The sequence below is a fragment of the Tamandua tetradactyla genome, chromosome 17, assembly GCF_023851605.1.
Source record: "Tamandua tetradactyla isolate mTamTet1 chromosome 17, mTamTet1.pri, whole genome shotgun sequence".
NCBI lineage: Eukaryota > Metazoa > Chordata > Mammalia > Pilosa > Myrmecophagidae > Tamandua > Tamandua tetradactyla.
The window spans coordinates 47,738,256-47,753,230 of NC_135343.1; the positions used below are offsets into that span (position 1 = coordinate 47,738,256).

The window sequence follows — 14,975 nt, forward strand, 5'->3', positions numbered from 1 at the left end:
AATACACTAGAAAACATGGATATGACACAAAGCTTATGGGATGCAAATAGGAATGATTCAAATAGAATGTTATTTAAACTTAGATGGGGGAAGGTAATAGCAAGCTTAAGAGCTCTATGAGGATTAGGTTGTATTTTTTTCTCAAAACTTATCAAAAAAGGAGCAGCACCCTTAGGAAGAACATTTTCTCTCCCCCCTCTCCTCCTTTTCCTCTCACTTCTTTTCTGTCTCTTCTCTCTGCCTCTCTCTCCTATTTATTTCCTTCTCACATCCACCATTGGTCAGTTCCAAAAGTATTTACTGAATTCTTGGTATCTAGAATTGCTAAGCAAGGCCACATGGGATTTATGTTTCCTACAAAAATTCCTGCCCATGGGGTCCCACTATACAATGGGAGAGGTGTTATGTTTACCTACAGGACAATGAGGTGAAATGGAAGCACCCACAAAGTAGGATGAGAAAGCAAGGGGTAATAATACTAGCTAACATTTGTTGTGTGCTTAAAATATGGAAGGCACTGGTTTAGGAGCTTTACATGGATTTCCTCATTTAATCCTCACCAGACCCCTATGAGGCAGGTACGAGTATCATCCCCACTTTTGCTAGGTAGTTTACTAGTTATCTAGTTAGTGGCAGAACCAGGTTCTCACTTCTGCCTGGTGTACATCCCACCTCTCCAAGTCCAACGCTTCAAGTTGCTGATCAGGTCCCACCTGGCCAGCGAGTCTTCTCAGACACACCTATTGGGACCTCGAAGACACACATTCCTCTTTCACCACCCATGCAGTTGACTTCCAGGGGTGGGGGTGTGGAGGAGCACTTTTCCAGAAACTCTTAGAGTTTATGTCTTGGGTTGGGTTTCCCAGAAGCAGGCTCTGAAATAAGGATGTTCATGCAAGTGATTTATTAAGGAAGTGCTCCCGGGAGAAACCTGTTGAGGAGTGGGAGAGGCAGAACAGAAAAGGAGAGGAAACCCAGCACGGTGCAAGCCTGGGCAAAGCCCCGCAGAAAGACACTTCACCTGATCCCATGTGAGAGCTCTGGAGTATAAGTTGAGCTTAGAGTGAACCTTGGAGTGATTGAGGTAGATGTACCTTGGAAGACAATGCCGTGTCCTAGGCTTTCCACCCCTGCAGGCAAAGAGCTGTGATAGGCCGAGGGAGGTCCTCCAAAGAAGAGCCATGCACATGTACACACACACAAAGGGGGTCGAGGAGAAGGGAAGGAGCACTGACACCACCACTATAGAGGGGTGCATGTGGACCTCTGTGTGTGTAAGAAGGGGAGGCTTGTTAAAAAGTTTTACAGGAGGCTCTGACATACATTTCCCCTCCCTAACCCCCATACCCAGGCTATTCCCTTCTCCCCCCTGTTCTGCCCCACTTCAAGAAATGCTTTCCCAGTATCCTTCAGCAGATGGCAGGTCATCTGCTTATAAAGAGCGGGACGTGGCTGGGTTACAGTAGCTTGAGGAGAGAAGAAATTCAATAGGAAGTCAACTAGAGATAAAGAGCAGTAAAGTCCAAGTCACTGAGGACCAAGCTAAAGGCAGCCATTACTTTTTTTTTTTTACATGTCTATCGGGTGCTGTGTGGCAGGCATCGTGTGGATTCTCTCTCATAATCCTCACTCCCAGGCCACTGAAATCCAGCGTTCATATTCTTAACCACCCGACTATACACCACCCTTTAATATTAGGTGTATCAGTCAGGGTTTAGTCAGAGTCATTATATATATGAGGGAAATAAGGAAATTATTACAGGAATGAGACTTTATCCCAAAGTGGGAGAAGCTGGGGAGGTGAAGGTCATGTTTGGGACTGCCTGGACCCTCTGTGCTGGACACTTCTACCTGCCAAGGTATCCTGCTAAGGGGGTGTTCTAGTTTGCTAGTTGCCAGAATGTAATATACAAGAAACAGAATGGCTTTTAAAAAGAATTTAATAAATTGCTAGCTTACAGTTCTAAGGCCGAGAGAATGTCCCAATTACAATCTATAGAAATGTCCAATTTAAGGCATCCAGGTTCAAGAAACTGATGACATTCAACATTTCTCTCTCAGCTGGAAGGGCACATGGTGAACATGGCAGTGTCTCCTGGCTTTCTCGAAATCTGTTCTAGTTTGCTAGCTTGGTTCAAGAAGGCCAATGAAGTTCAATGTTTCTCTCTCAGCTGGAAAGGCACATGGCAAACTTGGTGGCATCTGCTGGCTTTCTTGTGGCTCTACCAAAAAGGGACTCTCTCCGAAATGTTTCCTCTTTTAAAGGATTCCAGTAAGCAACTCCACCTTCAGTGGGTGGAGACACACCTCTATGGAATTTATCTAATCAAAAGTTACTACCCACAATTGGGTGGGTCACATCTCCATGGGAACAATTAAAATGCTCCCACCCAGCAATATTGAATGAGGATTAAAGGACATGGCTTTTCTGGGGTCTACCAAGATTTAACCCAGCACAGGGGGATACCTCAAGAAACAGCAGAAATTCCCTGGACTGCCTTCCAAATCTTACTCCAAGCCCCCTTTTGGCCAACCATCTAAGTCAGGGCTCTGTAGGGAGGGGCTGCTAGAAACATACTTGCCAGCTCAACCAAATTGATTTAGCACAATGTAGTACATTAGAAAATCTCTAATGTAGATTAGAATATAGCTGATCAGAAGTCCAAGTGGCAGAGGAATGTCAGATCACATTTGTGTGTTTACATGCCCTTTTTTTAAATTAATTTAATTTTTTTAAATACCCAAAACACCAAACGCAAACATTCATATTTTTTTATTATTCCATTCTACATATATAATCAGTAATTCACAATATCATCACATAGTTGCATATTCATCATCATGATAATTTCTTGGAATATTTGTATCTATTCAGAAAAAGAAATTTAAAAAAACAGAAAAAAATTCATATATACCATATCCCCACCCTTCCTCCTCACTGATCACCAGCATTTCACTCTAAATTTATTTTAACATTTGTTCCCCCTATTATTCATCTTTATTCCATATGTTTTACTCTTCTGTTAATAAGGTAGATGAAAGGAAGATCAGACACAAAGTTTTCACAGTCACACAGTCACACTGTGAAAGCTATATGATTATACAATCATCTTCAAGAATCGTGGCTACTGGAACACAGCTCCACATTTTCAGGCAGTTCCCTCCAGCCTCTCCACTATATCTTGACTAACAAGGTAATAACTATTTAATGCGTCAGGATAACCTCTCGACTCTGTTTGGAATCTCTCAGCCATTGACACTTCCTTTGTCTCATTTCACTTTTCCCCCTTTTGATCAAGAAGGTTTTCTCAATCCCCTGATGCTGAGTCTCAGCTCATTCTAGAGGTTTTCTCAATCCCTTGATTCTGAGTCTCAGCTCATTCCAGGATTTCTGTCCCACGTTGCCAGGAAGGTCCACACCCCTGGGAGTCATGTCCCACGTAGACGGGGAGAGTGGTGAGTTTGCTTGTTGTGTTGGCTGGAGAGAGAGGCCACATCTGAGCAACAAAAGAGGTTCTCTTGGGGTGACTCTTGGGCCTAATTTTAAGTAGGCTTGACCTATCCTTTGTGTGGTTAAGTTTCATATGAACAAACCCCAAGATTGGGGGTGCAGCCTATAATCTTTGATCGTCCACACTGCTTGTGACAATATCAAGAATTCAACTTGGGGAATTTGAATTTTCCCCCTTTCTCACCATTCCCCGAAGGGGACTTTGCAAATACTTTTTTATTCACTGTTCAGATCACTCTGGGATTTATCAGGTATCACTCTGGACAAACCAACAAAAGCTCATGTCCTACTCAAGGTTCCTACATGCCCATTTTTAATGGCTGCATAGCAGTCTATGAAATATGGGTCAGGATTTTATTCATCACAATAGCATGTACACTACCTTTGAGGAAATAGGAATTCTTTCAGAGGGGTCCTCCAAGGACTGACAGAACACCTGGTGCAGAGTAGCTGCTCAGCAAATAGTGACTGAATGAAAGGATGCTGAATGAATCAAGTCCTCTGCTAAGGCGACATCAGTTCTTATAAACTGATAAGCAGAGATCTGACAGCCCCTATCCCAGGAGCAGGAAGTGGCCTCATAACTCCCAGCTAACCGGGAGGTAATTCTGATCACCAACACGCCACCACTTTCTGTCTTTTGGCCAATACCTGAGCTGGGATGAAAATGCTGGGCTTTCCACTTTCAGGAGGGACTCACCAACCACCGCTTTTCTTTTTCTTTTTCTTAAATAATCAGAATAAACCTCCTTTCTCAAGCACAGGGACAGGATCCAAACAGCCATGTTTGTTCCATAAGCCACAGCTGATTGGACCAAAGTTAGATAGCTGAGCATAGCTGGGCTAGTCAGATTATCTTTCCTGGGAATGTGTAGTTGTGACTAAGAATGATATCGAATTTTAATGCAAGGACCTGGCAGATAATAAAGTAAAGCATAAAGCAAAGCATCAGTTACTAATGGTGATACTAGGATAATTGACAGAGAATTCAGGTTAAAGACATTTTAGTTTCTTATTTTACATTATACTTTAAAAAAAAAAAAAAACCAAAAACTTAAAAGCCAGCCACAGAGTAAGAGAGAATATTTGCAAAGGACTTGTATCCAGAATATATAAAGAGCAATAAATCAGTACATAAAAGACAACACAATAGAAATAGAAAATAGGCACACAACTTAAATAGGTCTTTCACAAAAGAGGATACCCAGATGGCTAATAAACATATGAAAAGGTGTTCAATTCATCGATCATCAGGAAAATGTCATTAAAAATACAATAAAATACCATGACACACACACGAGAACGAATACAATGAAGAAAAGGCAACAAAACCAACTGTCAGTGAGCATACGAAATAACTGGGACCCTCACTCACTGATGGTGGCACTGGAAACTATACAATCAAACACGGGGCAGCTCTCTATTATTTGGAAATATCTAGTAAAGCTGAGCATATATATAACCTATGACCCAGCAATTCCACCGCTAGCTATATACCAACAGAAAATGCATACTTATGTTTACCAAAAGACGTGTACAAAAAATTGCATAGCAACACTACACATAATAGCCCAAATCTAGAAATTTCCAAACATCTATCAACAATAGAATGGATAAAATAAATCGTGGTTTAGTAATTAGTGGAATATTATACAGCAGTGAGAAGGAATTGATACTGATCAGTTTTGGTTAGTTCTGGGCTGACTCAAGTTTCTTTGTTAAGAAATATTAGTGAAGACCAAATCAATAGATCGAGCTCTCAATCTTGAGGTTCACCCTTATGAAACTTATTCCTGCAAAGGATAGGCTAAGCCTACTTAAAATTATGCCTAAGAGTCACTCCCAGAGAACCTCTTATTGCTCAAATGTGGCCTCTCTCTCTAAGCCAACTCGGCCAGTGAACTCACTGTCCTCCCCTCTATGTGGACATGATTTCCAGGGGTGTAAATTTCCCCAGGATGAGCCAGGACCTGGCATCATGGGATTGAGAAAGACTTTCTGGCCAAAAGGGAAAGAGAGAAATGAGAAAAAATAAAGTTTCAGTGGCTGAGAGATTTCAAACAGAGTTGAGAGGTTAACCTAGACATTATTCTTATGCATTATATAGATATCCCTTTTTAGTTCATGGTATATTGGAGTGGCTGGAGGGAAGTACCTGAAACTGTTGAGCTGTGTTCTAGTAACCTTGATTCTTGAAGACGATTGTATAAAGATGTAACTTTTACAGTGTGACTGTGAGATTGTGAAAACCTTGTGTCTAATGCTCCTTTTATCTAAAGTATGGACAGATGAGTAAGAAACCATGGATAAAAAATACATAAATAATAGGGATATAAGAGGCAAAATAAGTTGGGTAGATGGAAATACTAGTGGTCAACAACAGGAAGGGGTAAGGGGTATGGGATGTATGAGTTTTTTCCTTCTTTTTATTTATTTTTCTGGAGTGATACAAATGTTCTAAAAAATGATCATGGTGATGAATACACAACTATGTGGTGATATTGTCAGCCATAGATTGTACACCATGTATGAACTCTATGTGTGCAAAGATGTGTCAATAAAAATTTTTTTTAAAAAGAAATATTAGGGGCTGTCTTTTGTGATCATAAGACTTTAAAGTTATAAAACAGGTAAGAGGGTACAAGCAGGGCCAGTTACGAGGTTTTTACAATCACAAGATAAAGGTTATATGTTATACAATCATTATCAAAGATCAAGGCAGCTGGGTTACAGTTCAGTAATTTCAGGAATTTCCTTCTGAGTATTCTACAATATGCTAGAAGGTAAAAACAAGCCAGTCTCTTCCCAGAGCCCCTTGCTGCCTCCTAAAACCTCCCACATATGAGAGGATCTGAAAGCTGGCTTGGCCTGTGACTCATCCTGCTTTGACTCTAATGGTTTAAGGGACAGAAGGTAGAAGCACTCCCTGACTAGATTTCATGGATCATTAACAGTATCATAATTATTAATTTCTCAGTTACAGAAGGAACTACAACTACACACAACAGGGATGAACCTCATAGATATTCTGTTGAATAAAAGAAGCCAGATGCAAGAGTACCTACTCCATGATTCCACTTATATAAAAAACAGGCAAAGAGACCTCTGCTGCTAGAAAGCAGGCAATAGTTACCCCTCAGGGGAGTGAATGGAATATGGGGAAAGCTTCTGGGGAAGCCAGTGATTTTCTACTTCTTGGTCTTTATTTGGATAACATGGCTGTTCTAGTTTGGAAGCTGCAGGAAGGCAATATACCAGATATGGAATGGCTTTTAACAAGGGGAATTTAATAAGTTGCAGTTCTAACAGTTTAGAATCCTAGAATTTAACAGTTCTAAGCCTGTGAAAAAGTCCAAATTAAAGCAAGGCTATAGAAATGTCCAATTTAAGGCATCCAGGGAAAGATACCTGCTTCAAGAAGGCCGATGACATTAGGGGTTTCTCTCTCAACTGGAAAGGCACATCGTGAACATGGTGACGTCTGCTAGCTTTCTCTCCAGGCTTCTTGTTTCATGAAGCTCCCTGCGGGGCTTTTTCCTTCTTCATCTCCAAAGGCCTCAGCTGCATAGGCTCTAAAGCTGTTTGCAGAATGTTTCCCTCTGAAATGGCTCCAATAAGCAACCCCAACTTGAATGAGTAGAGACAATACTCCATGCAAACCATCTAATCAGAAGTTACCACCCACAATTGGGTGGGCTATATCTCCATGCAAATAATCAAGAACCTCCCACCCAGCAATATTGAAAGAGGATTAAAGAACTTGGCTTTTCTGGAGTACACATCAAATTCAAACTGGCAAAAAGGGTGTGTTCATTTTGTGAAAATTTCATTGAGCTGCACACTTACAATAAATGCTGTTTTCTCCACTATATATTACACAACACTAAAAGGTTCTTAAAAATAACTTTTAGGAGTTCTTGCCAGGCTGGATCTAGACCTGCAGAGGGCTACCTTGACTGACCTTCATAAGGAACCTTAGCGCAGTGACAGCTGCGGGACCTCGGAGTACAGAGAGTCCCTCAAACTTTTTTTGGACAAATATTTTCCAAGCCTGCATTTACATAAATAAAACAATGTAAGCAGTAATTTTACTCAGACGTGGCTGTGGAAGTCAAGGGAGTGGGGAGCGGTGAGGTAGGTCCTACTTCACATCTCCAATAATGTCTATTTGGATTACCCAGGTTATCCTAAACATATTTACAATGTATTTTTAAAATAATGTGCATGTTATGCAAACGTGGCTTCAACATCCTATATAAATTTCAATATAAGGAAAAGACCACATGTTTGCCATGCAAACAGCTTCAAGGCAGGTGTCCCAGCCACCAGCCCCTTGATGCCTCCTGAAACCTCCCACATCTGAGAGGACCTGAATGTTGGCTTGGCCTGCTACTCCTCCTGCTTTGACTCTAGTGCTTTAAGGGATGGAAGGTGGAAGCACTCCCTAACCAGATTTCATGGACCATTAAATTCAGAGGTCGACGATGGGGTATGGCAGAACATGTGCCAAGTTCAACTAGCCCCTTGGCAGAGCAGTTTACCGCTGATGGCAGGACTCCTGCTTCTTGCTGCAGGCCCTCCCCTACCCGACACCCCACTCCCATCATTGTCTACCCCAGCAAAACCCCATCTCTGGGGTATAAACTGAGTTTCAGTCACATCTCTCAACCTCCACCATTTTGTCCTGACCGGGTGTTTGACTACTATGGCTTTTCTGGGGTACATATCAGATTCAAACCGGCAAAAAGTGTGTGTTCATTTTGTGAAAATTTCATTGAGCTGCACACTTACAATCATTGATTGAGTGAAAATGAATTTATTCATTTCATAGATAAAATAAGAGGTGGAGTGTAATTTACAAATATAATTTGTTCATTTATTCAGTAATGTGCTTGCTTCGTGCTTGGAGTTACAAGGAATAGAAAAAACTTATTTGTGTAAATCATCATATCGCATCATTCCCCTACTTAAAACAGTCCAATTTCTTCCCATGCTGGAATAAAAACCAAGCACTCAATACAGGGGGATGGGGGTGGGAGTGGGGCCGGCAAGACGGGGACGTCTTTTAATATTACAACTATTTTGATTTGTCTTTAGTTATCAAATTTACTTTTATTTTTTATTTTGAACATTTTTTATTGTGAAATATATATGCAGAAAAGTGATAAATTTCGAAGTACATTTTAACAAGTAGTTATAGAATAATTTTCAAAGTATGGTATGGGTTACAGTGCCATCATTTCAGGTATTTCCTTCTTGCTGCTCTAGTACACTAGGGACTAAAAAGAAGTATCAATATAATGATTCAGCAGTCATACTCATTTGTTAAACCCTATCTTCTCTGTTACAACTCTTCCCTCTTATCTGATCCTTCTCCCAATCTTTAGGGATATATGGGCAATGACCATTCTACCTTCTTCATATGGAATAGGGGTTCAACATTATGGGAAAGGCGGATGCAACTGGTTGATGCTATTGGAGAGACTAGCGCCTCTGGGCTTCAGGGCTTATCTAACAGAGAACAATCTGGAGGTGGTTTTAGGTTTCTGAAAAATAAACAGTGAGTGAAACTATTACAGAATCTCAGAGCCCTGGGTAGTCTTCCAAGTTTTCAGGAATACTGCTAACTGGGGCTTGGCATAGCATGGCAATTTGCAATATCTAGCTTAAGTTGCATAAGAGTAACCTCCAGCATAACCTCTGCACTCTTATCAAAAGTATTTTAAAGTTATATAAAAGGCAAAGGTGACGGGATTATAGAGTTATCTCTTTTAAAATGTTACTTATCCAGGGAACAAAAACGGAAGGACTTATCCGTCCCCATCTCAACCGCAGGCGTCCGCAGTTATCAGCAAATTCTCAGGCAAATCCGCGAGTCAAGACTTCTCCTAGTCCGAAAGCCTCTCTACAAACATCGCGAGAACAGAGAGGTTCCTTGGCGCGCCCCCACCCTCCCACCCACTTCCTTCCTGGCGATCTTCTGACGTCAGGGACGCGTACTGCGGTACCCTCGGCGGAAGTGCCCTCGGCGGAAGTGATCGCTGCGCGAACGGTGGGTGGGATGGTGGCGGGCCGGCTGTTTCTGAGGTTGCTGCGGGCACGCATCAGTACCATGGCTCAGAGCCCACTCGAGAGCGCGTTCCCGTCCAGGGATCTGCACGTGGGGCGCGGCCCCCGAAGGCTCTCCATCGAAGGCAACATTGGTAAGGGCCGGAAAGGTTCCTGAGAGACTCGGAAAGGGAGCCGGGCCCGGAGTCCCCCGTGATGCCGCGGGGCTGCTTGTTCTAAACAGATAGGGTGTGGGCCTTTGCCTCCTTGAGTTTTAGGACGTCGGTCCTCAGCACTCACCCCAGGGACACATTTGTTGAGGCGTAAAACTCATATACAGTCGGTAGGTGGGATAAGAGAGTTCTACTAGCTTGTTCTGAATGATGGAAATGAAAGTGAGGAAGAGCAGGTTGCAGTTTTTTTGTTCTCCCAAGATAGAGTTGCCAGGTTTAGGAAAAATAAACAACAAAAACAGGATACCCTGCTAAAATTGGATTGCACATAAGGAATAAATTTTAGTATGTCCTTTGCTTATCTGAAATTCAAATTTGATTGGGTGGCTTGTATTTTACCAGGCAACCCTACCCTAAGAGAGTTCTTAAACCACATTCATTCCGATGCTACTTTCACTATTTTTGCCATATCCATATGTTAGGCTATAATTTAACATTTTTCTTAGAAGCGCTTAATTTTTAAACTTGGAAACATTTATTAAATTAAAAATAACTGTTAAAAGAGTAAATAGAGAATGAGTGTTTTATTAAGTAATCAAAAGCAGAACATTTCAATGTAATATTACTAAATTGTGACTTGATGTTTTTACCTGCTAAGGTGCTGAGTCCTAAAGGATATTAGCAAGTGTTGAAACCACTCTAGCAGCAAACTGACCGGTTCTCATTTTATTCATTCAGCAAATAACTATTTGAGCCATTTCCATGTGCCAGGCACTGTGTTGGGCCCTGAAGATACAGGAGTGAACAAAACAAATAAAAATCTCTGCTCTCATCGAATTTAAATTTTCTAGTGGGGAGAGACAGACAATGAACAACATAAGCCAAGTAAACACTGTGTTAAATAATGAGTGTGATGGGGAAGAATCAAGGGTGAGGGGAGTTGAAGTTTTAAATAGGGTAGTCAAGAAAGGCTTCATTGAGAAGGTGACATTTGAGCAGTGAGGGAGCGAGCCGTTGAAGTAACTGGGAGAACAATCTTCTACGTAGAGGGAAGAGCAAGTGCAAAGAACGAGTTGCCGAGGGGAGGAGGGAGCAGCGAGGGTCAAGATTTTGATTTTAGAGATCTTAGGTTTTTATATGCTTCTTAGACATCCACGTGGAGATGCTGAATAAACAGTTGGATACGTGAGTCTAGAGTTCAGTGTCTCCCTGGACTGGAGCTATATTGTAGATGGTATTTAAAGCCAGGAAACTCTTGAAGGAAAAGATTGAGCTGTGAGATACAAAAATGCTAAAGAAATTGGGGAAATGGGGAGGCGCCAACAAAGTAGATTTAGAACGAATGACCAATGAGACAGTCAAAAACACAAAAGAGTGATATCCTGGAAGTCAAGTGAAAAGGTGGTCAGGGACAGCAATGATCATCTGTGTAGCGCTGTTGAAGTAAATGAATGAGGACCTGGGTTCGATTCCCGGTGCATGCCCATGTTAAAAATATATATATATTTTGAAAGATAACAGTTAAGCTGGGATCTGACTAAATTTTGATTAGTCTGAGATAATAGTATCATTAAAGGAGGATGTTTTACATAGAAAAAGGGAGAACTTTTGTCATTTTATCCAGTGTTGTCTGAAGGGGAAAGGCTTGTGGCCACAGGTATTCTGGTCACTAGGAGGAGGCCTTTGTAGCCATGGAGAACCATATTCCACTGCTAGGAACCCCTTGGAACACTTCAAAAAAACCTGTGTGTTTTAGTTTCCTAGCTGCTGAAAGAAACACCATACAATGATTAAATGGTAGGAATTTTTTGACCCACACGTTTGAGACTGGAAGTCCAAAATCAAGGTGTCATCAAGGTGATGCTTTCTCCTCAAAGATTGTGGCATTCTGGGCTTGGTTCCTGCTAATCTTTGGCCTTTGGCTTTTCCATCACATGGCAATGCACGTGGAGCATCTTCTGATTTCTGTTGGCTTCCACTCTCTTGCTTCCTGCGGCTCTCTTGCTCTCATGCTCTGAATTTCATTAGGCTCATAAAGGACTCCAGTTGGATTAAAGTCCAAACTGATTCAGTTGGGCAAACCTTAACTAAGAAGAATGTCTTCAGAAGGTCCTCTCTACAATGAGTTCACACTCACAGGACCAAATTAAGACTAAGAACGTGTTTCTCTGGGGTATATAATTCAACCCCAACATTGCCATAACAAAACAACAGAATCCAAGTAGGGAGGAAAAAAAATTATGGTCAGATATCATAGCACTCAAAAAGTTATGTTGTGTCTGGTTTTAATAATAGTACATCTATAACTTTTAATTATTTTTATTTCAACATTTGTGGATGGTGCATGGCACAGCTGAGTTCCAGTGGAGTATAGTAAAAGAAATGCTGTGTTGTGGTGAATTTTCCAGGCTTTTCATGCCCTCTGGCAACACGGATGCACTGTCTTCTAGCCCTTCCACTACCATTTGCACAGATTCTGTGCTGAAACAGCTTCTGTTTACCAAACTGGCTTTACAGAAGTCTTAGAATGGGGAGTGGGGTGCAAAGTAGAGGGTGTCGTGCTGAGTATTGGTCATGACTGTTTCAGTAATTGCAACTGTATATTTCCCAGTACCTCCAATCTGTTGGCATTCTGGGTTTTATATGTTTAAATGGCATGAGTGGGTTTCTCAGGACCCTGATGAACTAATATGTATGATCTCAAGGAGTAGTTGGCACTCCCTAACCCACAGAGCCCTTCCTTTCCACCTGCAACACTTTTTGTGAGTAATTATTTTTAACTTAAAAAAATACATATATTTTAATTTTAAAAAATTTTTAAGTAATTCTAACATCTTCACTTTAAAAGATGTAATTTTCACAATCATTGCATCCTACCCACCTAACAAATCAAGTACCTTCCTTTTTTCGTATTAATTAGAATGGCTCCTCAGCCTATAGATAGGGACCATGTTTAAAGCGTATTCAACAACACAATCTACCAGCTGGGCCAAAGAATTTAAAGTAGGGGCTACTTAGAGCAGGCAGGGATCTTGATAATATCCAAACCCAACTGTCTTAGGTTCTCCAGGACAAGCGAAGAGGTTCTAATATATGGTATGGAACCTAGATTTTAAAAAAATAACTCCTATTGATTTTTTATCAGATTGTTCTAGATAGTAATCCTAAATATGTGTGCATCAGGATTACTTGGGACATACTTTTAAAATGTGGATTCCTGGAGCCCAATCCCAGAGATTCAGATCCTGTTAAAAAACCAACCTTGACAGCCATGAAACAAGCAGAAAACAGTTCTGCTGTTTTGATTCAGCTGACCAGTGTGTTAGGAATTCATTGTGAGGTAGAGAACTTCTGAATTTCATGGAGAGGGTGAGACCTTAGGTTTGCTAGGGGGGAAGGGATTCAGACAGGCCCAGAAGAACAGGAGAAGGCACTTATTCATCAAAGTGTGGGAAGAGCAGAGGCTGAACAAATGTGAAAAGGCCCACTTGAGTTGCTGGAGGTGGGGGCCAAGTGATGAGGTGACTGTACGAAATGTAATTCTTATTGTTTGTTCTTACCCTGTATATTCAGAGAGGAATTGGAGTGGTGTGTAATAAATGTCACCTATTAGATGTGTGGGTTGTTCTGCTGAGACATCTCTGCTCTCCATCAGTACCATCAGTGGTAGAATTGACCTGGAAGATGTACCCCTTCTTTCTCTTGGTTCAATTTGGGTTCCTCTTGAGCTTGATACTCACTTGATAAAAATCACCCCAGATAGAGGAAAATGAGGTTTCCATTATGGTACAACACAATACCATAATGTAATTTGTTGTTATAATTTCCCGAAACACTTTTAAGTTTCATTTTTGTGATTTGTTTACAAATGTGAGCTTCATAGGAAACAGAAGCTAATAATGTGATGTGTGTATTATTTATTCAGTCAGGTCATTAGGCTTTAGTTTCTGCCCTGGTGAGGCCCTAACTTCTACCAGGGAAAACACAGTTACAGTTGCTGTGATGACCCATGAGGCTAGGTCAAGTTAATCCATCTTGGGAAAACTGATCTGGAAAGGCTGTACACAGGAGATACATCTGAGCAGAATCTTAAAGATTGGATTGGAGTTGACCAGGTGGGGAGAGAAGGTTAAGTATATGCAAAGTCATATTTGCAGGAGAGGACATGGTATAGTTGAGTGCAAGTACTTTGTTCCATCAGGAGCACAGAATAACTAACGGAATCTGAGACCAGAGAGACATATGCAGGAGCCAGATCTCAGTGTCCCTTTTAAACCATGCTAAGGGTTGAAATTTTGTGGCAAAGGCAATAGGGAGTTTTCAAAGACTTTTAAGCAATTTTTCATGTGCAGGATGACTGTAGTATGAATGATGGGTTGGGGAGGACAAGGCTGGAGTCGGGGAGGGCAAGGCTGGAGTCAGAGAGGCAAGAGATGATGACAACCTGATCTTGACCGTGGAGGTGGGAATGGAGAGAAAAGGACAGATGAGGAAAATTTAGAAGATAGATACAAAAGGACTTGGTAACCCCTTGGATTTGCCAGATGAGAAGGTTCTGACATAGGCAGTGAATGGATAATGCCGCCATACCTGGAGGTCTGCAGTGCAAGAGAAAGTGAGTTCATTTAGGGTATATATTGACTTTGAAGTGCTTGTAGGATGTCCAAGTGGAGGTATCTGGAGGGCTCTTGGGTAATAGATCTGGAGCTCAGGAAATGTGTGGGCCAAACATTTGTATGAATGGAAAAGATCACTAGAATATTGTAGTACTAGGGCAGTTTCATATCAAGTATTTCTGGAAGCAACCACTGCTTTCTGTCTCCTGTGCCATCACCCTGGTCCAAGCAACTGTTATCTTCCACATGGCTTGCCCCCTTCTGTTTCAGTCCATTCTTACACAGCCGGCCCTTAGAATTGAGTTCAGATCTGACCCTTGCCTGCAACCCTCTCCAAACTCACCACAAGCTACTCTTCTCTCACTGTGCTGCAGCCTCAGAAGCGCTGACCTTCTTTGAGGGTTTCAGCCTTTTCTTACAACTTGCTGTGCACTAAGTTTTTTCTGTCCTCTAGGCCTCTGCTCATCCTACTCCCTCTGCCTGGATTACTCTTTCCCCATCCTTGGCCTGGCTAACTCATCTCTCAGGTCTCACCTCAGATACCATTTTTTCAGAGGGACCTTCCCTGACCTCCTGAGCTATGTTAGGGTCACCCTGTGTTTTTCTTTCCTAGCACTTAAAATAATT

The 14,975-nt window shown here is 41.6% G+C and overlaps 1 protein-coding gene across 2 annotated transcripts in view; it reads left to right on the forward strand.

The window, feature by feature from the left end:
- The first annotated feature begins 9,523 nt into the window (after positions 1 to 9,523).
- DGUOK (deoxyguanosine kinase) overlaps positions 9,524 to 14,975 on the forward strand; it is a 33,294-nt gene continuing 27,842 nt past the window's right edge. The window contains exon 1 of one of the 2 annotated variants that reach the window (XM_077134588.1): positions 9,524 to 9,714. In XM_077134588.1, the coding sequence (XP_076990703.1) occupies positions 9,573 to 9,714 (142 nt within the window). In that variant the 5' untranslated portion in view covers positions 9,524 to 9,572. The remainder of the gene's footprint in view (positions 9,715 to 14,975) is intronic. The other variant, XM_077134589.1, reaches the window with a different exon arrangement.